The 25,653-nt window shown below is 37.8% G+C and overlaps 1 protein-coding gene across 17 annotated transcripts in view; it reads right to left on the bottom strand.

Moving 5' to 3' along the window:
* The window catches only part of LOC131071280 (ultraviolet-B receptor UVR8), a 157,713-nt gene that overhangs the window by 41,252 nt on the left and 90,808 nt on the right, over nucleotides 1-25,653 (bottom strand). For all 17 annotated transcript variants that reach the window (XR_009112492.2, XR_009112490.2, XM_058007063.2 and 14 more), the window contains one exon: nucleotides 16,659-16,702. Coding sequence is in view for 15 of the 17 variants with exons in the window: in XM_058007063.2 (XP_057863046.1) it covers nucleotides 16,659-16,702 (44 nt within the window). In the remaining 2 variants the exon portion in view is untranslated. The remainder of the gene's footprint in view (nucleotides 1-16,658; nucleotides 16,703-25,653) is intronic.

The following is a 25,653-nucleotide window of genomic DNA, read 5'->3' as shown; positions in this document are numbered from 1 at the left end:
AAGTAATCCTAGCATATGGACTAATCTTGATCAAGAGAGGATAAGGTGACCGTTGGTGACTTTATTCTGTGTTAGACGCGGTCATAAAAAACACGTCAACAGTAATGTCCCCTTTCTAGCACATGTTGTATGATGTTGTTGTTAGCCTATTTTTCCATGGTCCCGTAGGCTAACCAGGGCATTTAAGGGATCTTGAGGCTATTTGGCCTAGACAGTTTCAGTTTTAGGCGATTGAGGTGTTTTGTTGCGGTTCTGGGTACTTACTATTTATAGTAAGTCAGATGGGCTAGGTCAAGATCATCAGTGATTTATGGACAATATCTTGTCAATGGTCTTGTCAATGGTAGTTGTTGATAAGGACTAGAGATTGTAATAATCATTTATGATTATTAATTTTTTTATCACTAAAGTTAAGTTATAAAGTTAAATATTTTACTGAGGTGTTTTGTTGCGGTTCAGGGTACTTACTATTTATAGTAAGTCAGTTGGGCTAGGTCAAGATAATCAGTGATTTATGGACAATAGCTTGTCAATGGTAGTTGTTGATATTGACTAGAGATTTTAATAATCGTTTATGATTATTAATTTTTTTATCAATAAAGTTAAGTTATAAAGTTAAAATTAAAATATTTAACTTTATTAACATGGGGACTTAAGTTAAAGGGAAAGTTATTTAAATATTAAAAGTTCCCCTTCATTAAAGGTACTTGGAGACTTAAATATTAGAAGGGAAGTATTTTAATTTTATCCCACATTGGCTGGAGAATTGTGTGGGCTCTCTTGGGAATGTTATAAAATACTCTTAAGAGTTCATTTTCAGTATGCTGGATTGAATAGGAAATTTATGAGATTATTTGGAGAGCTCACCTTCAAGGGCTTGGAGGACAAAATCCCTCTTTGTTAACAATTTCTGCGTTGTTGAAAGACATAGTCCGGGGATTCGATTGTGGAGCATTAAGGTAAAATTTGATTATACGAAATATATGTTTGTTTTCCATTTGATGCAATTTCAGTATCCAAGAGGGATCGATCGGTGAAGTGAAGGAATGTGTTTGAGACCAGGGTGATGCTAGCTGACCTGCCCATACTCCTTACACTTATTCAACGATTTTAGCAAGCATATGATTGCTGTACAGATCTGAGATTACTTGGGAAGGGGCCAAACTAATCTGGCACACACTTTGAAGGTGCCATACTTGTTGGAAACACCTGGGAGAGTGTCGTATCAGTCTAAAACCATCAGCAGCGATTTGTGTAAGTCTGGAGATTCTCTGAAAAGGCTGTACAGGTCTGAAATACTGTTGACTGGGTGTCATACAGACTAAATATCCACTAGAGTGACCCGTACCTGCCTAGAATTGTGTCGTACAGTGCTGGAAAGTAAAGAGAAGGGTTTTGTGAATGCTGTTAATGTACTCAGTGAACAATATCAGACCTGGAGCGGCGATTGGGTATGCAAAATATTGTAATGTTTACATTTATTGAAGAAATCAAGTAATAGTTTGCTGTTAATGTTTACCAAAACTGTGGTATTAGAATGGTAGATGTAATTAGCTCAATATTGTTGATGTTAATATAACAAGCTGCAATATCTATATTTTGTGTTATATTGGTGTTTGTCAGTTCTTCCATATCCTTTTTGTAATGTACCCTCTTCTTTAGTTGCCATTCAGTGCTCAAATTCACCTGTCTTCCATCTCCACAGGTGATGTTCAGTGTTCAGAGATGAGTTTGCTAGCCAAAGGGGACCCCAGACTTAGTCATTTTATGTCTTTGGTGAAAATAAAAAAGTTAACTTTATAATATAAAGTTACATAAGTCACTTTTTCTAAAAATAGAAAAAGCTAATAAAGTAACTTATAAGTTACTAATAAAACTTAATAAATGACACTATTGAAAAAGTCCCTTGCACACCTTCCTAGGCGAATTCCAATGACTTAAAAGTGGTTATTAATTCATGATGGAGATTTCCCCTCAAGTGGGTGCTACTTTTGGAGAGCAAAGATTCCAAAGAATCTTTCTTTGATGCCTCTAGGGTTCGATTGGGTAAAAGAGGCTTGTACGATTCATTTTGGGCATTTTTGAGGATTATTTTGTTTTGCTTCCATTTTGGAGAATTGCAGATCTGTCCAGCACATATTGAGCTTGGCAGACTTGGAGGACGAAATCCCTCCTACATTTGGAGATATGGACGAAACTCCACACCTCTTGCACTTGTACGATAGCATTGGGGCTTGAATTTCAATGGTATAAGTGATTAGCAGCAGGTGAAACCACAGTTGCAGCTTGAGGAGGATCAACTTTGCAGATCTGAGCACATTTCAAACCATTATCAGCAGGTTGAAGTACTTAAAGTACAAAATTACATCATCCAGGGCCAGCCGTACCATCCACTGTTGCCTAGAATTCATTAAAAATAAACTGAAGGGTTTTATTTGGGATTTCTTACTAAAAATAGAAATTACTATAAATAGAAACTTACTAAAAATAGAAATTACTAAAAAAAGTAAATTTGATTTTTGGCAAAATGGCGACATTCTGGGACCCGGAAAAATCCCTAAAAAATAGGGACTTTCTAAAAATAGAAAGTTGCTCCGTTTGGGCTCAAAATTCACTGGGATGTCCCCTGAAGGGTCCTGATTCCAGTCGTATGCTTAGTTTTCCCGAAACCCTAACAAGAACCCCTAAAATCTAGGACAAAAGGCAAAACCCTAGAAAAAGGACAAAATAGGCCCTAGACTTCATAGAATTTGCTTGACAGAGAAGCAGATTAACCCTAACTAACCCCCGAACATCTGCAACGCGAAGAGATTGAAGAGACTGCTACCAACACACACAAAAACCAAGGCCAAACAACCAAAAGGGCCTAAAAGCTAGGGGGGTCCCTATCTGGGATGGGGTGATGTGTGATTAGGTCACAACAATTACCAATAACTGGTTCATTTGTATTTAGCTTTCCCACTGAATAAGTGGAAGTGTCCTTTAATGTAATGTTCCCTTTTCCGCTCCAGTTTGTCTTGGGGACTATTGGCCAATCCCAAGACCTGTTGGTCAATCAGAAGTAGAATTAGGGTTTCCTATTTTCTAGGAGGATGTTTTGGCAATTTTGGTGGCCTTCATGTTGGAGTTTTACAGTTTTGATTTTGGATTCCTTCTGGATTTTCAAAAAGCTTCGCAATGATGGTACATGCATAGCAATCAATGGACTTTGGTATACTTACTATTTTAGTAAGTAGGGGCAAAGAGAACTCATTTTTCTAAGTTTTTTTGGGTTTTCAGAGAGCTTTGCGATGGTGTGACATGCAACTAGATTTGAAGACTTTTCCGGACTTACTATTTTTGGTAAGTTGCGATGGCTACTTGTTGTGACCATTTCACACATCGCCCCATCGCAAATGGGGACCCCCTCTTTTTGCTTGTTTTTCACTCGTTTTCGCTTTCGTTCTTAGGGTTTTGTTAGTTAGTTAGTTGTCTGGATTTAGGGCCAAGCCTTAGGGTTTTAAATTTTGCCTTTTCAAGCCAAAATCCAGTCATTTTTGAGAGCTTTTGAGCTTCTTTTCTAGAATGCAAATTTTGAATGCAATAAATTCGCCAAATTAGTCTAATTTTCAATTGGAATGTTCATGCAGAGCTTAAATTTGTCTAAGTATTGAAAGTGAAATGTGAATTTTTGTCCGATTGAATATTTTGACCAAATTTTGACTTTTTTGTATTTTGATCCTGGGCATTGGAATTGATTTGTTTTCGCCTCGTGAAGTGTTAAAATGTGAAAAATCTTGTTATTTTGGCCTGTAGGAGCAAAATCGCTCCTGTCCCTCAGTGAAGGACGGGAGCTCAATTTCAAATATCTCATCATCCTTGCAGAGTCCAGACAAATTTTACGTTTGAAGTGATGGAGAACGACGAGATCTTTCCATTGAATATAAATTGAAGATTTTCATGAGCACAGACATGCCTCCAGGAGGAAAATCACTCCTGTCCCTCAGTGAAGGACCGGAGCTACAATTCAAATTTCGCCTTGTCCTTGCAAGATTTCGAGAACTTAACAATTTGAGGACGTCCAAAGGAAGATACTTTGCCAAATGAATATAACTTGATATGCAAAAACGAAGGAGAATGACCTATATTGACTAAATCGCTCCTGTCCCTCTCCAAGGGACCAGGGCGAGGTACCTTGTAGCTCTCGTCCCTCTCCCAGGGACCAGAGCGATTTCCTTCATTTTGCAAAATCCAGACAAGGGTCAAGGCAAGTTTACGTTCAAAAACCAAGGAGAATATGAGATGAACGCATTGAATATAAATTGAAGATTTTTGGGACGTCCATACCAGTGTTAAATGCCTAGTTCGCTCCTGTCCCTCAGGAAGGGACCAGAGCGATTTTTGATATAATTGCTTTTCTTGCAAAGTTACAAATGATGTCAAGGCATGAACGAATAGAGGGAAGAAGGACGAGTCCGTTGAATATAAACTTGGAACCTGGCAAAGTGAGATAGTGGCCACAAGGGAAGGATCGCTCCTGTCCCTCTCCAAGGGACCAGGGCGATGATGATGATAATACCCTCTACGCAAGTTCAAGGTCGTTCCTCCAAGGTTCAAGGCCGATCTAAGTCAAGACAAAGGGTGGCGAAGACATTTCAGGGCATTTCCATCAAGCGCAAGGTTGTAAAGGTCATCACAATGAAGAGATTTACACTCTAAGACCCAGATCGCTCCTGTCCCATGGGAAGGGACCAGAGCGATATCTACATAATGGCGTAAATTTCAAAGGACAAACAAGTTTCGAGCAACCAAGAAGGTCGAAAGGACATCATTCCACGCAATGAAGATAATTGCAAGTTGATAAAAACAAGAACAAGCGCATAATGATGAACTTCGCTCCTGTCCCTCAGGAAGGGACCAGAGCGATGTTAGATGTATTGATCATTTTGAGCAAGATTTACGTAAGGACAAGATTTCGCAAGGTCTTAAAGGGTCCACGGAAAGGTAGAAGGGTGATGCATGAAGATTTCAAACGTTAAATAATCACCAAAATTGACATATGGACCATATCGCTCCTGTCCCTCTCCAAGGGACCAGGGCGATTTGCTTTGGACTCTTTATTTTGCTTCAAGTACGTGCTAAGTCAAGACTCCATAAGGATAAACAAGGTTCAAGCCATCATTTGATGATAACATACAAGAGTTTTAAACGTCCAAACATTGCTAATCAAGGTAAAAGCTCATATCGCTCCTGTCCTTTGGACAAGGACCAGGGCGATCCTATCAAAAGCGCTCATATTCCTCCAAAATCGAAGCAAGGCGAGGTTAAGCAAGACAAGGGACGGCATTTGGAAAACATCACAATGAAAGATCGAAGGTCAAAAAATGCATACTGAACGTGAAAAAATCAAGATCGCTCCTGTCCTTTGGACAAGGACCAAGGCAATACTATCAAAACACTCACGTTCCTTCAAAGATCAAGGCGAAGCAAGGTTAGGAAGTGCGAAGGACGACGTTTGAAGGATATTGCAAAGGAGATCGAAGTTTAAAAGCCGCCAAGATCAAGGAGAAATAATGGATCGCTCCTGTCCCTCTCCAAGGGACAAGGGCGATGGTCCCTTTAATACGTCCAAACACATAATGAAGACAAATGGAATAAGCGTAAAGGACACAAGCAATGATATTGTTCGCCTTACAATGAAGGTTTGAAGGTCAAGGATACAAGATGAACGTAAAGACATGGAGATCGCTCCTGTCCCTCTCCAAGGGACCAGGGCGATAATGGTCATAAGATGCATTTGCTCGCACAAGAAAGAAATTCAAATTCGAAGGACCACCAGATGATCGATTTGGGACGTAGAAATGAAGGAGTTGAACGTTGAAAACGCAAGAATCATGCCAAAGATGGTGAATCGCTCCTGTCCCTCTCCAAGGGACCAGAGCGATGAGGTACGTCCCTTTCATTTTCATATTTTTGGCGCCAAGTAAACAAATTTAAATTTCCTTAAATGCTAAATCGATTAAAATTTGAAAATCCATTTTTTTTAATTGGCATTTAATATGGCGTTAAATATTTATTAATTATTTTGCCTTTATTAAAAATCGAAATTCTCAATTTAAAAAACGCAAGGCATTAATAATTAATTATTTAATTAATAAAAAATCGATTTTAAACGCTCATTTAAGGAGGTCGGCCTTGTCATTTCATTGCAAATCATTTAAAAAATGGTTTTATTTTTATCAAGTCGGCCTTGTCATTTCATTGCAAATCATTTAAAAAATGGTTTTATTTTTATCAAGTCGGCCTAAGGGATAAATCGATTGCAAGCGCTATATAAAGGGGGGTGAAAACTATTATTTTCACATCATTATTTTATCCTTCTACATGCGAGTTTCATTCATCCAAAGATTGGCGCGCTCAGCTATCAAAGGTGGTGCGATTTCATTCCAAAGGTGGTGCGAAGTATATCATCAAGTATAGAGTGCGAATTGCGTTGAAGACAAAAGGTGGCGCTAATATCATCTTGTGTAGAGTGCGGAGTGTGTTTGAAGAGGTGCGAATTCCATCCAAGGTGGCGTAAGCAATCAAAGGGGGGTGCGAATTTGAAGACCACGTTTAAGGCGAATTTGCTAAGGACTTGGAGATTTATTTGTGCGAATTTGAAGATCCATTTGAAACCACGTCCAAGGCGATAATTGAAGATCACATTCTATCCAGAGGTGGCGAAGTCAATTTTGAGGAGATCATATTGAAGATTACTTCATACCTCAATTTTGCTTAGGCGAATTTTATCTTTTGCATTCTAGAGTTAGTTCTCTATCGAGGTATGGCGATTTAATTATTATTGTTTTATTCATTCATCGTCATATTTCAAATTTTGAAATTTTGAATTTTAAATCTCTTGGCTCAATCGTTGTATTTTAGGAAATGATAACTCTAGAGACTTATCATGAGATTTCCTAAAATTTATCTCTCTTATTTACGTTATTTATTGCAAAATCTATTTCTTATAATGAAATGTTGTGTAGGTATGGCGACCCCAAAGGCGGGAGCATCCACCAGTCGCTCGGCTCTCATGAAAGAAGATCAGAAGACCGAAGAAGTGGAGACCAAGATCGTGTCCAAGTGGAGCAACATTGGAGATACAAACCTGGGGAACTTTAGCACGAAGAAGTTCCGAGAGGTCCCTTACATCGGCAAGCCATCACCTGTCGCCCGGAGAATAATAGAGAGTGGCATCATCAAGGCGGCCGGTTTTCCTCCAGCCATTCAGTGCCACAAGTTGATGATCGAGTGTGCCCGTCACTACAATCCACAGTCCAGGACAATTGTGTCCAATGAGGGAAACACTTTGGCGTACCTTTCAGAGGAAGCCATAAGCGAAGCCTTCCATCTTCCAGAGCACAGGGACATGATATACAAGAGCATTGAAGGAGCCAGATCAGTGTACGATGATGATCCAGATGCTTGCCTAAGCATAATCAACAAGAACTGGCTACTCAAGAGTCGTCCCCGTCTGAGCAAAGTACCGAACACACCACACAGGATTGATTTCCAGGAGGAGTACAGAGATTTGATTACCATGCTCAACAGAGTTACAGGAGCACCTCATGCCTTCTATTTTGAGAAATGGATGTTTTATTTCATCCAGGTGATTGTTCAAGGAAAGGGTACAATACATTGGGCTCGGATAATTAGCCATTGCTTAGACGTACAGTTGAGAAGACTCAGGGCTACTAAGTCCTTCCACATGAGTTCATACGTCATCTATGCCTTAATCAGGAGCGTTGAGTACGCAGGACTACCTCACAGAGGAGTGATTGGAAGAGGACCCGGCGAGGTCAGAGTTTGTGAATCCTATACCTACTTGCATCATCCACCAGGGAAGAACTACAAGTTAATCAATGATACTTTCACGATGAACATCACAAGGACGTTGCAAGGAGGGATTCACAACAGATTATCTCAGGATGCCCAGGAGTTAATCAAGAGGTACGGTGCTTGGTTCATTCAGTTTCCCAAGTTCACTTACATTAGAGTGTATGGATGTCCTTTACCTCCATACATGTTGCCGAGGTACCCGACAGACAGAATTGTGTTACTTGAAGTAACAAGGCAGTTGGCAGCATATGTGAAGGCATTCAGACACAGACATCAGAATGGAGTTCAGGTACCTATTATTTTGGGTAATTCAGTTGAGGTATGTCCTAATGTCTTAGCCATGGATGACGCAGAGAAGGAGTTAGCCTTGTATCCTTTTTCATCTTTTGCTTGGAGGAATAGTTTTGATCCACATGGACATTTAGAGGAGACGGTCGGTAGAAGATTTAGACATGAGTACCAAATTGAAGATTTTATGATGAATCTCCTAGATGATCTCGAAGTGAAACGAAAGATACATTCTAGATTGCCTTTGGATTTCATCAGGAAATGTAAGATTTACAGAGTAGCCGACCAAGCTCAGGACAACGGCAGGCACATCCAATCTTCATATGATAGAGAAAGCAAAACAATAAGTTTGAATTGGAATGAGCCCGAGGCCGTGGATTTAGATGATTTGATGGCACCAGTCTTGTCTTGTACTCGCAGATGGGTAGACGTTCAGCATCAGAAGTTGAGAGAACAAGGCATAGCCATGTCTTTTACTTTGGAAGAAAAGCCAGCCGAAGGTGGAGCCAGTGTTAGTGAAGGCAATCCTAATCCTAGGAATTCAGGTGAAGGTAACCTTCGATTTGCCAGTGAGGGCAATCTCCATTCGAGAGGTTCGAAGAGAAAGGAAAGATCAGAAAAGAAAGAACCTTCCAAGAAAAAGCAAGGTGCCAACAAAGATCAAACACCAGGTACTTCTTCCAGGCCAGAGGATAGAACAGTTCGAGTGGAAGAGTCCATGGAATCAATGGTACAAAATGACAAACAGGAGGAAGGACAGGCACAGCATGTTTCATCCGATGGATCTCTCCAAGACTATGATTTAGATAATGATAATGAAGTAACATCTCCTCCCAGACAAGAAGAAATGGTACGTAAAGAGATTCAAGTTCAAGAGACAAGATCAAATATCCCAGATTGGTTGAAGGAAAGATTGACTAAGGTGATCGTAATTGAAGACGAGGACAGTGCAATTGATTTAGAGAGCCTCGTAGGACGTTCATATGACTACAGAGAAGAAGAAGGCTACAAAGATGTCCAAGATGATTCGAGATGAGACTGGATCTAGAAAACTGCAGATAGCTACACCGGCAGCAGACAAATATGAGGGTGAGATCCTAGCAGAGGACTATCATATACAGACTATTGAGTTAGGACCTTCCACAACAGAGCAGACTTTAGATGATGCCACCGACACATTTGAGGCATTGAAGGACAAGCTTAGAGAAGAAGTGGAAAAGAATAGAAAGCTTGAGAGAGAGGTCGGTGCATGGAGGACATATTTCAGTCACATCAATGAACCTTTGGGACGTCAGGATCCAGTTAGATCACCATTGCAGGCATTGCCCCTTCAATCAATCAATGAAGCAGAAAGATTCAGGAACCTGGTCCAGCATACATGTGGTTGGATGGATAGATCTCACACGGTGGCCATTGAGTTTGTTACAAGGATGTCGAAGATCACCCACCAGGCTATCCAAGTTCTTGAGATTATTCACAGATTGATGGCAACAGTAGTTGCGTTTGCCCATACCAAGGACGTTGTCATCCCTGTCTTGAAAGTTATAAGACACACATCCAGAAGAATTTTAGCACAAGAGAGGATCTTAGAAGGTGATTCTCACAGTTTGTTTCAGTGGTCAACCTTACTCCATATAAAGAGTGTTCTCTTTGAGGACATCAGTGTTAGATGTAGTCAAGTTGAGGAGGTGATCAAACCGATCCAGGATAGAGTATTTGAGGTACTTCATACCATTCTTGGCAGAAGGATCAAGATCGAGACAGATGTGGATTTACAAGAATTTGAGGATAGAATCAAGATCATCTTTCGCAAGGACGCAGATGTTACAGATGAGCAATATGATCAGATGTATGCCACCATGCTCCTAATTGATAGAACAAAGGAACTTGAACCTACTTGGGACACAGCTCTTCTAGATGCATTTGATCAGGTTATCCACTTAGAAGAGAGTATCAAGAATCTTCCCGAGATTCCAAGCACAGAAATCGAAGGAATCGTGACGAAATTCATTGCATATGCTAAGAAAGAGAATTGGAAAGGGAATAAGATTCTAGATGAAAGGTTGTTACAGATGAAATGACATCTTATTTCTCATTGGTTGATACCTCCTAGATTTTTGTGCCAAATTTAATATTTGGCTATGTATTTAATATTGTTCAGTAAAAAGGAGGTCATTTGTAACAAACCCTAATTAGGGTTTAGGTGTCATGATCTTGTCCATTGATTTACTTTCAATCTGGACCTTTCATTGTAATTGGGGATGCTATTTATACCCCCATTTTTCATTTCATTTGATAATAGTTAATAGTGAATAAGTGAGAGAGATAATAGTTAATAGTGAATAAGTGAGAGAGATAATAGTTAATAGTGAATAAGTGAGAGAGATAATAGTTGATGTAATAGAGAGATTAGAGTTAGAAGCAATTTTTATTTTGTAGCAAGATTGAGTCTTGAAGAGAGAAATTCAAGCAATTGTTGTATATGATGACTTGGAAATCAATAAAATATTGAAGTTATGGTGTTTTGTTGCAAATTTCTTAAGTTATCTTCATGGTTGTTGGATGTACTTGAATCACGCTCAATCAAAGTAGTTTGTTAATTTGAAAGACTAAGTGTGAGATTTGATATTTGGTAGGATTCGCTATCCAAACCACTAGCTTCTTGCTGATTGTAGGAACGCCTTGCGTGGTCGACTGGAAAACATTTTGAGTCCTTAACCTTCAAGCATTTTCGCATCTAGGATATGTACCTTCGTAGTAGTGTCCTTGGTCTTTGATGCATTGAACACCATTATTACCTTAGAAGATCGCACTAATTTCAATTGAGTTGTTATCTTATGGCAAAATTGAAGTTGGTTGAGTCTTGCCAAATCTCATTCATGCTAAGTCGTTCATAGGGTTAGGCTAGATTAGACTTCCTTAAACCCTGTCCTTTTTCCATTTTTTGAAAGTTCCTTTTAGATTAGTAAAATCTTCGAGCTTTTGAATCCGTAAGACGCCTTGAAGGAAACAACAAATCACATCATACCACTAAAAAGCTTGTCCACACGTGGAGACCCCACTAAAAGAACCTTGGAGTCCATCTAACTGATCCTTTGTGCAGATCTTCAGCAGTTAGAGACTATTTTCTCAAGAGAGGATAAGATGCCTGTCGGTATTTTATTCTGTGTATGATTGTGTACAAAATACACGTCAACACTACTCAAAATGCGGTTAAAATCACTTTGGAGACGCATATTTTTAGCAGTATGCTATTTATAGTAAGTACTATTTTTGGCAGGTTTCAATGGTCCAGTTCAGAGGCTATTTCTGGTAGTGTAGTTTTGAGTACTTTTGGCCTTCATCTCACTATGGCAGTTGTTCAGTCCATGGGAAAAAAGTATTTTTAATATATTTTAATGTCCCCTTGGCCTAGGCGTGTGACTTATGTATTTTTGGTTATGACTTAAGGGGGCAATTTGAGGTGATAAAATATTATTTTTAAATCAGAAGGTTGGGAATCCATTTTGGAAATATTTCATTAAAGATTATAATCTTTAAAATGTGTAAAAAATTGTTGATTTTGGCATCCCCTTTGGAAGAATATGTGACTTTAATTAAGTCAAAAATTATATTATCTTGGGCATCCAAAATGGCATTTCATTTCATGTCATTTTGGAGGGAGTTGAATTTGAATTTGAGGAGATCTTTCTCTATAAAATGCAGGGCTCTATTCCTCCTTTGGGCATCCATGAATATTTGCAACGAAGTGTTGCCAAAATTTAAATTGATTGCTTCGAGGAATGCATACCTCCTAACTAGTTCTTGGCTTCTTGCTGGAGAGATAGCAACTAGTTGAGATTGTGAGACTACTCTTTACAATAAAGAACAGATGGAGTTCATTGTTGTAGTGACATTTGAAGTTTTTTGATGTGTTATGGGGTGTTTGTGAGTTTCCAGGTTGTCAGTTGATTGTAGAGCTGAAGTGGTTTTTCCATCACAAGTCTAAGAGGGAATTTTTGTTGCTTTTGGGTTCTCTATGTTTTCCTTTGGCCTAGGCGATCCTTTTTGCAAATTTTCAGAGGTTTTAATGCAGATTTGATTTTATAGTGAAGTTCGCCCTCTCTCCTAGGTCGTACCATGCCTGTGGCTGCATTGGGAAGCATGCAATATATGTTAGGTGAGATTTGCTTCTTGTTAGGGGTTGGGGTTTTGGCGTCTCCTCTCTAGCCTTCTTCAACATTTGATTTCAAGCCTATTCATCGAGTTTTGGAGGAGTTATGAGCATTTTAGTGAGTTTTTATGTTGCTGGTCTTTATTTTCAGTTTGCCGGTTAAGTATATTAGATTTAGTGTTTGAAGTTTGAGGGGTTGTTTCTTTGGTGGAGAGTCTCTTGAAACTTGAGAATAACATTGGACATCATTTGCAGCTGTTGGATAGCAATACCTCTTGATTTGCAATTCATGTTACTTATTGTAATGCTGATTAGTAGTACTAACAACAACTTCATTATGAATTGTTCCTTAATGGCCACTGAATATGTGGAAGAGGTTGGCTTCGTCGCCTGTCTCTATTTCATATTGTACTTTGGTCCTCCCACTGAATAAGTGGTTGAGTGATAGTTTGGTTATAGAGGCTGGCTACGCCGCCTATCTCTATTTTATATTGTACTCATGTCATCCCGCTGAATAAGTGGTTGAGTGATAGTTTTGTTATTCCTAGTCCTCTCACTAAAAAGTGGTTGAGTTATTGTCATTTGCTTAATTCAGTCCTCCCGCTAAACAAGTGGTTGAGTGATTGCTTTACTTTCAAAATTTCCTTTCAGTGAAAGTTTTTGATTATCCTAACCTTAACGAGTGAATCTTGTTGTGTTAAAAAATAAAATAAAAACTAAGGGGGACATTTCATTTAACCTTTCTCATTGAATAAGTGGACATGTCCTCTAAGTTTTCCCATTGAATAAGTGAAGTTCCCTTGTAATTCCCATTCAATAAGTGGATGTTTATTTCTTTTGGTTTTGCATATGCACTCCATTGAAAAAGTGGTATTGGCTGGCTTGCCATCTAGTGCTTTACTTTCAGCTGTTGCAATTTAATTTGCTATGTAAATTCTTTCACCATATGTTCTCACCTTGCCCATCTTAAAATTGGGTGATCACAAAGTGGAATTATTATTGCATTGTAATCTCACCTTAAGTTTATGTAAATTCCAAAAAATCTAGGATAGTTATTACATATGATTTCGATGAAGTTTTCATAGTGAACCTTTTGACATTCAAAATTCACTTGATGCTTTGACTCCAAACATCTTCCCTATCGATTGCATATTATATTATTATGTATCCTCTGCATCATCTGAAGATCTGATTGTATAACTAGGGCACAAAAATATAATTGCAGCTAGAACTGTAATTGACAAGAAATTAACAGTATCGCTTCTATTCCAACATTAATTTATCATCTTCTGATGTCTTCATGGTTTTGACAGAACTTTCTTCCTTCTAATCTAATGAAATCATGGCAAACCTCCGACAAAGCTCTGAAAATTCATTTTGTTCCTTTCATGGCAGATCCTTTGAAAACACCCCAAAATTGGTAACTCTGTCTTTGATATGCAAATGTCCAATAAAATTTTGAAAGATATGAAGATGATATTTTTTCTGTATTCTGCAATGATTAGAAAAATTCCTTACTAATCTGTCATTACACTGAAGATTTCTGCTTCTAAACTTTGTTAATGATGCCAAAAATAAGTCAATTTTAAAGAAGCACAACTAGGGTTTAAAAATACCAAAATTGGAATTTTGAAGTCAATCCAAAAACACTAGATGCTGTCTTTGTTTGAAAGCCTTGAATTCTCTGAGTAAAACCCTCATCAAAACAAATGCCTTATAAAAGAAATACTAATGACGGTTCATTGAAATTAGGCACTCTTCACTAATAATACAATCATCCAGCCAAATAAAGCTTGCGAACTTGTTGAATTTGATGAAAGACCACTGTGAAACTGAGGAAAATCCACGCATTTATGATAAAAATTTCTAAAATTAGACACTATGACTGGTTGGTACTGCTGTAGGTGGCTGGTTTTTAAGGAATGCTGATTATTTTGCAATTGAAACCCTTGGAACTGATATAGAAATCATTAAGATGATGGTGACACCTGCTGCTAGCCAATGAAACCTTTGCAATGACTACAAAGAAATTACTGCTGGAAGGATGAAAAGCATCTACTGAAAGCTGCCAAATATGCCTGCTCTGTTGATCACTGAAGTTGCTGCTCTACTGCTCCTCTTTGAATTGGCTAGTCAAAACTATTTTTCTCTTTGAATAAATCTCCCACATATAACAGATTGACTTGTCTCTAAAAAGTCTCGAGTACAGATTTTGACTTCCTCAGCTAGGCACACTTTTCTCAGGCTGCCTCAACTTGTTTTTTATTGACAAAAATTCATAAAGGATGTGCCTAGCATAACGCACACCTTTTAGACAGTCTACATTTTCATTGCAATTTTTTTAAAAAGATTCGAGGCCATATAAGATATGCACCTCTGCTATCTACTGCCTCCAAAATACTGACTGGGCTTCATTTTGCTGGCGAGTTGTTTTTCTCTTCCTGCTAGCTGCCAAAACCTCACCTTTAAATCTTTCTAAAAACTAGCTGACCGCAGCCTTTTCAAAATAGGAGGTTGGTCCTTAGCAAAGAGGTAGCCACCCTTATTTATATTTTCTATTTTTTGCTTTTAATTTTTCTATATGATGACTTCTTTTCCGTAAAGAATACAATGACACTATTTTTATTTGCAAGGAATATGAACAAAGATACCAGCAAAAAGTATGCAACTTCCATGTATGCTAGACTACTTGCTACTTCTTAATCAACATAATTGGACGCCCAATCTCCTCCCCAACATGACTGGTTCAGAAACCCCAACACAAGCGGATTAATGTTTAGACTCTGGCTGCCTCTTCAGATGCAATGTCTTTCACAATGTCCACGTCTGAAATGAAATGTCTTTCACACATCTCCTCACATGATCTTTCCTATCACAAGTACAACTGACAACCAATGTTGTACCCTTTTTGCGTTTTGGGATTCCTCAACAGAGTCAACACTGTAAACCTGCTCTATACCAATGTTGGTGTGGATTGACAATGAAGAAAAGAGAGTGAGTAAAAAATAAGTCATAGCACAATGTATGTGAACCTGTTTATTTATTTATAATATCAATGGGGTTACAAATCAGTTGTAACAGGATGTTTTATGGACATATTTATATAAATTAATATAGTTATTATGTTTATATAGATATACACACTTACTAAATCATAAATTAAATATTACGCTAAGCACAATGATGCACTGCTGTAGAGTTCTGCATAATTTCTAAATTAGAAAGCAGGCATTTCTCCAATCAATGGTTCTGAGAGTATTCAAATAAACAAAGGAATTTTCCCAAAGAAAGATGTGCATTGTTATGTCAAGTAGGCTGAACTGCAAATGGCTATGTCCTTCAGACTAAGAACAAATATTGTTAGTAGATCTCTAGAACATTAAACTATATTTTCACCTCAAAGAGTTTCCAAAAAATTGTACCAGATAAACTTTTGTCTCTGTGAAATGAGGAATGTGTTAGTAAATCAGGAAGAAGTTTTACCAGCACTTGTTGCCAGCCAGCTACCATGGTGACTGTTAGAAGGTTAAAATTTTTGAGTTTCTTGGGGCAAAAACGAGACAATCGCTTTTCATTTGGTTGAAATTTCATCGAATAAAAGTGCTTAACCTCACCTCAAATGTTTGTCGAAAATTTGTATCAAACTAACTTTTATCACTGTAAAAAATGAATCTAGTTTGTGAACCAGGAAGCAACTGACTTGTCAGCATCAATTGTAAGTCAGCTTAATGGATGATCTTTGGAAAATATTAATTTAAAATTTATTAGGACAAAAAATATACAGATCTTTTTTATTTGGTTAAACTTTCCCTAAATTTTTGTTTTCATCTCTATCCTTTTCCTCATTGAAAGTTTATCTTGTTTTTAAATTGGCCTCATGTACTTAAAGTTTCATAGTTAATTGATAATCAACAAATAGAGTTTAAGAATTGTTTTCCTTGAGCTCCTATGACTATCCTGCACCCTCCTCCTCTCATCCCCACCTACTTAGCTACGACCCCTAGCCATATTAAAACTAGTAAGCATACACACTCAGAATAATAATGCAAGCTTGCATGTTTTTGAGTTGTCAAAAGCTATAGCCACAAGAAATTTCTGAGCCCTATAAAGCTCAATAAAGTAAAACAATGCAAGCAAAGAAAATTATCCACCCTTACAAAGCTTTTGCAGAAGAAATGTGCACTTTATAATTGTGGTAATTTAGGTGTGGATACAACTGTTTATTAAAATAAGTGAATAAGTAAGAGTCTGCACACCACATATTGTAAGCAATCAAAATGCACTCTCTGTAATTATGAGTGTGTGCATATCTTACAGTCTCTTAATTTACTCTTTCATTCTGGAAAAGAGAGCTCACCTGCCCATACAGACCCCATCCAAATGTCAATAAGGCTCCTGCATCTGCATAAATAAACAGTGAACAATTTAGAAAAGCTAAATCAAAGGAATGTTTAACCATGAAAAAACACTCCCTCACTGCATTTTAATAGTCTTTCTGGTTCTAATGAACAAAAGTAGGTCAATGCGACTCAAGAGTACAGCAGTTTACAGTTTAATGTTCTAAGAACAGAAACCTAGAAAGGTCCCACAAAGGGAAAGAACAAAAACAAAGAAATACAAAACAGCAGGGGACCACTAAGACAAAAGGTCAAGCAACTAGTACAAATAGCTGAGAAGAGGCAACAAGAACCCCAAAGAGAAAAAGCTGTGGAATAATACAGATAGGAAAGTCTCATCGAGTATCATTGTCAAGGGCAGAAATGGTAAGTCACTGCTGTCATCGTCAATCACTATGAGACAACCACTATAAGATCTGATAAAACTCATCAGAGAGTGCAAAAGGTTGGGTGGGTTGAGTAAGTTACTCTCCCTAGGATCACACCTAACACCCAAGGCTGAAGTAACTTCCATAATAGTGCAAAATGGTTAGTCTGTAATGTCCCCTTCTCCGCAAGGAGTAATCAATGGTCCATTGGCCTATTCCGGAGATCCGTAGGCTGATTGGAATGAGGAAGTAGGGTTTCCTATTTTCTAGGAGGATTCTTCACAGTTTTCAGGGATGTTCTGGTTGGAGTTTGGTAGAAAGAAATGAGGATTCCTTCTGGGTTTTTCTAGAGCTTCACGGTGGTTTAACATGCATTTTGTTCCGGAGTGATTTCTAAACTTACTATTTTTAGTAAGTTGGTGGCAGCTGACTGGATTTTGAGGTTTTTCTGGGTTTTCCGAGCTCTCTCACAGAGTTCGACGAGCATGTCTTTCGGAGATGTTTTCATGACTTACTATTTTTAGTAAGTGTCTGTTCAGGCAGTGTTATTTTTGGCAGTCTTGAGCAGAGCTCCAATCTAGTTCAGATTAGTGTTTTTTGCACTTCCGTTCACATGGTTGATTTGGCAGCAATCAGTGGTTGATTTTTAATTGCTAATTAAATATTATTACTTTATTCTAAAGTTTAATATTTAATTATTTCACTGATTATATTTTGGAGGAATGACTTAGGAAGAAAAATATTATGTTATTTATCCTAAGTCACATTTTTATTTCCCTTAGCTGATGGCGTAAAAAAATGAAGGTGTTTATGCTTTGTAATATTGATGTCATAACATGGCGATTTCCTTAGGAAAAGTTCAACTAGGGAGGCTCGAAAATGGGACGCCATGTCTTGAGGGGGACATGTAATGAAATGCAAATGAATGAAAGGAAATTTGGGCGCCATTTCAGGTGAATTTGAGTTTCAAAAATCTATAAATACAAGGGATGGGCTCCTCATTTGATTATCTTGAAGAAACCATATCGTTATGCTACCAGAATAGTGAGAGAACTTGAGCTTCGGAGTTGTGGCTCCCTAGTTTTGCCAGTTTCGTACTTGAAATACAGTACCTAGTTGATTTCAGTGTGTTGTTGGAGTTATTTGTGAGTGTGATTCCAGTTTTCAGTGTGTTTCAGTATTCTTTCAGAGTGTGGAGTGTTTTCCAGTGTTGTTGATTTGGTGTGGCTGAAGTGAAGATTTGATCATATCTCCTTGCCTGTGCAATCAATCATTCTATGTAATAGCTCGTTGGAAGCATATTTGGAGGGCGATCATTCTTCTACTTTGGCGTTTATGTTGGTGTGCTTTCTGATTTTTGGCAGCAAATCGTACTTCCCAACTGGGTTGTACCATTTCTTGTCTGCCTTGGGTTGCGTGTTGGTTGTTGGCGGTGTTCGCGGTGCAGGTTTGAGGTTCTGGTTGTATCGCCTTTGTCTTAGCTTTCATTTACTTCAGTTTTTGTGTCATTCCAAGTTGTTTTGGGTGAGTTATGAGCATAATAGTGAATTTGGTAGTGGCTGTTTTTTGCGTGTTATGCGGACAGCAAATTGTATTTTCAGTTTAGTGATCACTGGTGTGTTATTTCTTTATGGGTGGGTTTGATTTTGCTAATTGTGTTAATCTTGGAGATATTCATCAGTATTGGACAGTATAATCTCTCTTTTCTATGCATTGCATCTCTTAATTGTAAGGCTGGATAGTAGTACTAATAGCCATTTCTGGATTGTAAAGCAAATCCCCGTTGAAAAGTGGAAGAGGTTGGTTTGCCACCTACATTTGATCTTTGTAATTTTGTCCTCCCGCTGAATAAGCGGTCGAGTGATATTTTGTTTGTAATGGTCCTCCGGCTGCATAAGCGGTTGAGTTGAGCTTTGTTGTAAGTGTTCCATCCGCTGAAATATTGCGATAGAGTGATTTGTGCTTGAGTGTGTTTTGTTTACTTGGCTGGTCTACCACCAAGTTTCTTTGTTTTACCCGCTGGAAAGTGGAAGGGGCTGGCTTGCCGCCCATTATTGTAATAAGCATTTTCAGAAGTTTGCATCTAACGATCCCCTGTCACCGTATGCTCTCACTCTCCTAGCTTGGGCTCTCGGTGATCAAAAGGTGTAGGGTTCCTTTCAGATGGTTTAGTTTTCTTATTCTAATCCCTAACGAGTGTTGGTGTGATTGTAATCTTGTTAAAAATAAAAATAAAATTGTTGGGGATATTACATAGTCTATAAGAAATGATCTTGTTTTTTTCTTTTTATAAACTTGAGAAAGAAAAGGTAAAATTGATGGTATAAAATCATGCTTAGTCTTGTCTTCAAACAATAAAAGGTTACCAATCACATATATAATACATCAAAAGAGTTAACCTCATGGACAAACAAGCAACCTTTGAAATTAAGAAGTAGAGAAACTGGCTTAACATCTCTAGAATTTGCGCACATTGCATGGGAACACAGCTTGTACAATGTACCAAGCCGTAGAAACTTCAAAGCATCATCTTGATTCTCCATAATTTAAAAGTTAAAACTTCAGCGAAAGATTTGACATCATCTTGACCATTAAAAATTATTGCATTTCCCACACACATTGATTTTGCATCTTGATTCTCTACTAATAAAACTTTCAATATTATTCCTCCTTATTGAAAATTTTATAGTTAAAACATTTTTTACAGTTTACGAACAGATCACATGTTTCATCATTTTGAGCTGCAAATATTTCATTGTGATTGAATCATTGCCTTAATCCAAATCACAATCCTTGCTTGTTAAAATAAGGATTGAATACAAATAAAAAGAAATATATCTTGAAGATAGATTGATATTTCTGCCATGTACGAGTAAGCGTATTAATAACTATAAGCCAAGTCAGTTCTCTTGAACTTAAGATAGTCTCCACAATGCTTATTTAATTGATTTTGGTTTTAGCATGCTTTCCACCTACACTTTTATTCCAAAGAAGGGATCCTTCAAATGCTTCTAGACAGATACAACATTGGTATATTTGTTAAAACTTGGTTGAGAATTCAATCTTGCAAGACCTTCAAAGGGAGATATATATTTAATTTACTAATGATTAAGAAAGCAGATAAATTTTTCATAGACATCAAAAGGAAAACATGTAAGCCGCCTTAGGTTAGGCTTTTTTCTTCCCCTATAGTTTATTTATTCCACATGTTCAATTGTCAATTCATTTTGTTTCATGTTCTCATTATATTTCGTCTACTTTTGGTATTTTAGCCCTATAGAGCATAATTAATAATGCTACTACTACTTGAACAAAAACTATTAAACAAAATACTATTAAAACACAATGGAATAATTTTAATCTTGGATTGGATGAAAATTATTTTAACTATGCATGAATTTCGCAAACAAGCATTGTGGAGCAATGAAAATAAATTCATCTTTAGATAGACAAGTAAATTCAATGTATTGAGACTATATAGAATATTAGTGTACCACAAGCCTTCCCTAGTTTATTCCATGTGACATTTTCAATATCTTGAATATCAATATGCCAATCGACTTTGCTTGGACACGTCTCATCAAATACCATTGACTATCTATCAATTTTCTGACCATATGGTAATGAACGTTCTAAAATTCCTTATAGGATCTTCAAAATCATCTCCTTTAGTCTTCAACCACAATTGTCTCTCCACACCCAGACTTGTTGGAGAGGTCACCATTGCTAGATGTAACTAAAGAGATTGAAAAGTTCTTTAAATTTCATCTTTCTAAGGTTCTTGTTGTCATTTTATGACTCCACTAGTCCCTTATTGAAGCATTAATCTTCAAGGTTTTAGATTTGTCATTAGTTACAAGGTTAAACACCCTTAAACCCTAAACCCTTAATCTTTTATTCAGGTATGCATTATATTTTTATGTTAACCTGTTATCTCAGTCACCGCCACTTGAGGCCCTTAGCATCGTCGAGTTGACCGTCCCCATTCCTAGCATGTCATCCCTTTCATCGGCAACATTTTTTTCCTTAGTCTTTCATGCCCCACATCCTTGTGAGGGCTTAGCCCTTAATGTTTCAACCCTGCAAGCAGAAGGGCAAGCCCCTCGTGTCCTCAACTTAACCGTTTGAATTTCAAGTTTTGGTCCCCTGTGCCTCCATAGCGGTTACCTCCTCAAACGGCTAGTAGTCACCAACGTGCGGGAGGCGATTAAGTCTTGACGCTCTGCACCCCTGCAATGGTTTGTTTGGTAGACAGTTAACGATTGCGGGCCCACAAGGAAGTCACTACTATTGACCACTCAGTGACTTGTGTGCTTGCCCCCGTGCCCCCACAGGCCTATTTGGTGGGTTCCAATCTACTTTGCAAAACAATGGGCAACATTGATGAAAAGAGATCAACGGTTGTGTTTTAAAGATTCATTATTGTAATGTCCCCTTTTCTAGGTGACAAGAAGATGAGCAGAGGTTGACCTACCATTCGAGTTCCCGTAGGTCAATGACATGGTTAGGGGACTCATTCTGAGGGTCATGGAGCTTTGCAGGGGCTCTGTGAGCCATTTTGGACCTTCAGACGACAATTCCTATTTTTTAGGGAGAATTGGCAGTTGACTGAATGACCACCTGGGGGACCAAGGAGTAGAGCAGGATCCTTTTGAGCAGTTACAGGTGTGTGTTTGGAGAGAGGTTCCTACTTTTTAGGGCGATTCCCTACTTTTTAGGAGGTTGTGGCAGTTTCCATATTTGAGGTTCCACAGGACCATACCATGGTTTCAGTTTCAAGAAGATTGGGTGTGTTTCCTAGTTTCTAGGAGTATCCCTAGATCTTAGGGATGGGACTGCCAGTTGGCCCATCTTGTCTGGCATCAGTCACAGACAGGTGACAAAGTCAGATTCATGTTTGGTTGGTTATTTTGGGCTATTATTGGATCTATGGAAATATTTTAATATATTTAAGTATTTCCTAAGTTAGCGATTAAATAAATTAAAATAAAGCTATGTATATAGCCATTTTGGAGTAATAAGGGGTTTTTGGCTTCATCTGGTTTGATATGCCTATGTGTTATAGCTCGTTGGAAAGGTCTTGAACTTTGCTACATGATTCTCACCTCCCAAAGTCTTTTTGGATGCTTGAAGCTATTTATACGCAATAAAGTGATATTTTTCTATAGTTTGACGCCATAATTGGGAAAGTGTCACTTTAATTATAAAGCGCAAGTTTTATTATTCTTTAGGGTTCAACTTGCAAAGGGAAAGGAGTTATAAGGAGATGAAAACTTAATTGATAGCATCTTTGATCATTTTGAAACTTGCGAATTTGGGAATTGCTCTGGAAGAGTGATTTCGGTTTGGGACGCAAACCCTAGGTCTGAGCTTGCTGGGATGTAGCCCTCAGCAGGAGTTGACAGTGGATTTATCCAGGATTGCACAGAGATTGTCAGAGGTAGAAGACACATCTTCTTGTCCTGAAGATTCAGCGTGCATATTGGGGGTTTCAACAGGGCGGCTAGTCTATTTCAGCTAGCACGTGATTTGCAGCAGCATCCACGCCTCCTTTGCAACCACGCCTTGTTTGTATGTTGGCTTGAAGGGTTGTATTCAGCTTATTTGGTCTTCCTTGTTCGTTGCCAGTAATATTCCTCCATCTGGCATCAATCCAGATTGAGAACAGCTCCAAATAAATGTATGGATTCTTGCTAAATACAAAACTAGGTTATTTGCCTGGTATGATTTGCAGTATTTTCAGATTGCTTAAGTGTTCTTACATATGAACATTGTTTACTGTTTTATTTCACAGTTGTTGCTATTTATCAATTACTTTACTTATAACATCAAAACCCAAAAAGAAACAATCCCTTTCTACAACTTCTGTCTGTTCTATAAGATCACCGGAAAATTACAAAAAATATAGTGTTTAATTAAGAATTTACAGCAGCAACAGCAAAAGGATCCATTTGGGATCTTTCAATTATGGAGACTCTAGGCCATCTCACCATCTAATTGCACATCAAAATTCAAGATCAACAATCAATGTTCAAACTTCATGGCCAGTATTCAAATTTCAATAGTCACGAGGGTGTAACTTTACACAAAGGAAAGAATTTAATTCTCAGCTGCCTCCCAACGACTTTTTCATTGGAACCACTATCTGAATGATGCCATTATTCCTCTTTCAGCCCTGCACATGCATTCTCAGGGTGCACCATGCCTCTTTATGCTTGCTAGCAGCCTTTTCTCTATCAGAAGACGCCATTTCAGACCTCAAACTGCATGGGTTCACTCTACTCGACTACAAGGGCATTCATTTCAGCCCATCATTCCTTCCAAACGACCAAGATTTGCACGCCAGGATCAGATCTTTGATCTGATTTCCTTTCTTATCGTCATTGTAAGCAAACCCTTGTTGGATTAGGGTTTCAAACCTGGTTTGCTCATCTCAGTTATGCTTGATCTATAAAGGAAACTTTGTAAACTATTTTAAGAATTCTCCTCTTTTTCTTTGACAGAGATTTCATAACTTGTAATTGTAAAAATTTGCCTTGCCTTTGCATCAATAAAGTTTATCTATTTTACCTCTTTTCTTGTTCAAACATCTTGTGTAAAATGTCTTACCTTCTTGTTTGAATGTGTTCTTTCTCTATTTCTAGATTGTATGTTGCATTAAATATGCTCATGGATGTTGTTTTGTGAATGCTTCCCTTTCCTTCCAACATCTTGTAAGTCCTAACATTCATATGTGTCTTAGGAAACAAATTAGGATAGAAAACTGTGTATTCTTTTTGGTGATTTTCATTAATGCTTTGTGTAGTCATAGACAAGGAGAACAATTTCTAATCTTGGTGCATCGCCACCTTTCATTTCTGCATTTTATCTCCTCTTTTCTCTACAAGTTGTTAGATTAGGCTAGAATAGGATCTTTTAGGTGTTGGGTTGGTTCAACACTTGCACATAGGTCAGAGAGGAAGTCGACCTTCTTTGGAGATTCAACCCTATTGAGCAACATCCCACACTTAAGGATTGTTTCCATGCTTCACAAGATTGTTGAGTTGATAGCTCAACAAGGGTGCAAACTTTTTACAACAATTGTTATTGTGCTACCTTCTTTGTTGGGCCACTTAAGTTGCCCATTATGTTGTTAACCTTCATTCATCGAGTTTTTTTTTTAATTGCATGAATCACTGTTTCAAATCATTGGAATCCCACATTCTATTTTCAATGACTATTCTCAAGCTCAATAATATATATTCCATCAATATTGTTGCTTCTTGCTCATAATAACTAGGAGGTATGGCCTATTGTGACCTTGAATGTTGTATAGTATGCCCATATAAGTATGAAAAGTCATTCATCCTGATTTGTTCCTTTGATACCACAAAACTCCTACACCATCTTGCTTCCTTGGTTTTCAAGGGTCCAATGAATCCAAACCCCAACATTTGAATGACTGGTTGAGAAGGCTAGAGGGGCATAAAGTCCCTTTTCAGTGGATTCCCAAATCTCCAGTAGGTGCTACAACTGATCACCCATTTTTTGGCATCCTTAAAAAGTGATGGCCACCAAAATCCTACTTGGAGTATTTTTTGTCTATCACATCCAATCCTATAAGCCCACTAGCCAATCCTTCATGAGCATTCTCTATTATACTTGGAATTTTTTTGTTCATTATGCAACTTTGTAGCACTTGATCAAGCCTCATCTAGTATAGGAGTCAATTGCTCATTTGAAATAAGTCCTAGTTTCCTCCATTTTATTAGTTGCATGTCCTTCAAAAATGTTGTTGTTAACAAATGCTCTTCAATCTTTTCATACCAAGATGGTAAGATCACTATTTCGATCAATAAATTGTCATTCACCCCTTGAGCAAGTTCTTCTAACTTGACTTGAAATAGTTGGTCAATAAAAAAAATCTTGAAAGTGAATTCTTGAAGAGGCATTAGCCATCTATTTATTTGGCCTTAAATAATGGGTTTTGTTGATGTGTTTTTTACACAAATACGAACACAAAATAAAATACCCAAAAGTATCTTATCCTCTCTTGAACAAAATCTCTCAAATGCTGAAGATTAGCTTAAGGATCACTTGAGAGACTACAAGGTTCATGAATGTAGGGTCACTACATGTGGATAAGCTCATTGGTTTGATGTGATTATGCTGGAATCACAAGGGGACTTACATTCGAATGCCTGAATGCTTGATTTGTTGGAACTTGATCATCTGATATTTCAATCGAGCGATGCTCTTTGTCCTAAACTAACTTGAATTGAAAAAATGGCAAAAGACGAAGGGTTGAGAGAATCTATTCTAATCCTAAGAATGTAGGAAGATGAGTGAATGATTAGGTGGAATCCTACTGAACAAGGTCTCACCATCAAAATGAACAATTTGACACAAGCTCAGTGCAATCTTCTAAGGATGTTTCTAAGATGTTTGAATCAATACCATCAAACATCGATCACCATTCAAGTTAATGCATAAGCAATGAGTGTAGAACGATTCAAAATTAAGCTCATAACATTCTAGTTGACCACACAAGGCGCTCTTACAAGCAGCAAGAGGCCAGTGGTATGGATTAGGCAGATTCCACATGAAT

Source organism: Cryptomeria japonica, chromosome 8 (genome assembly GCF_030272615.1).
Source record: "Cryptomeria japonica chromosome 8, Sugi_1.0, whole genome shotgun sequence".
Lineage (NCBI taxonomy): Eukaryota > Viridiplantae > Streptophyta > Pinopsida > Cupressales > Cupressaceae > Cryptomeria > Cryptomeria japonica.
Note: the sequence above shows the minus strand (reverse complement) of the source record. Positions and strands in the feature narration are given on the sequence as shown.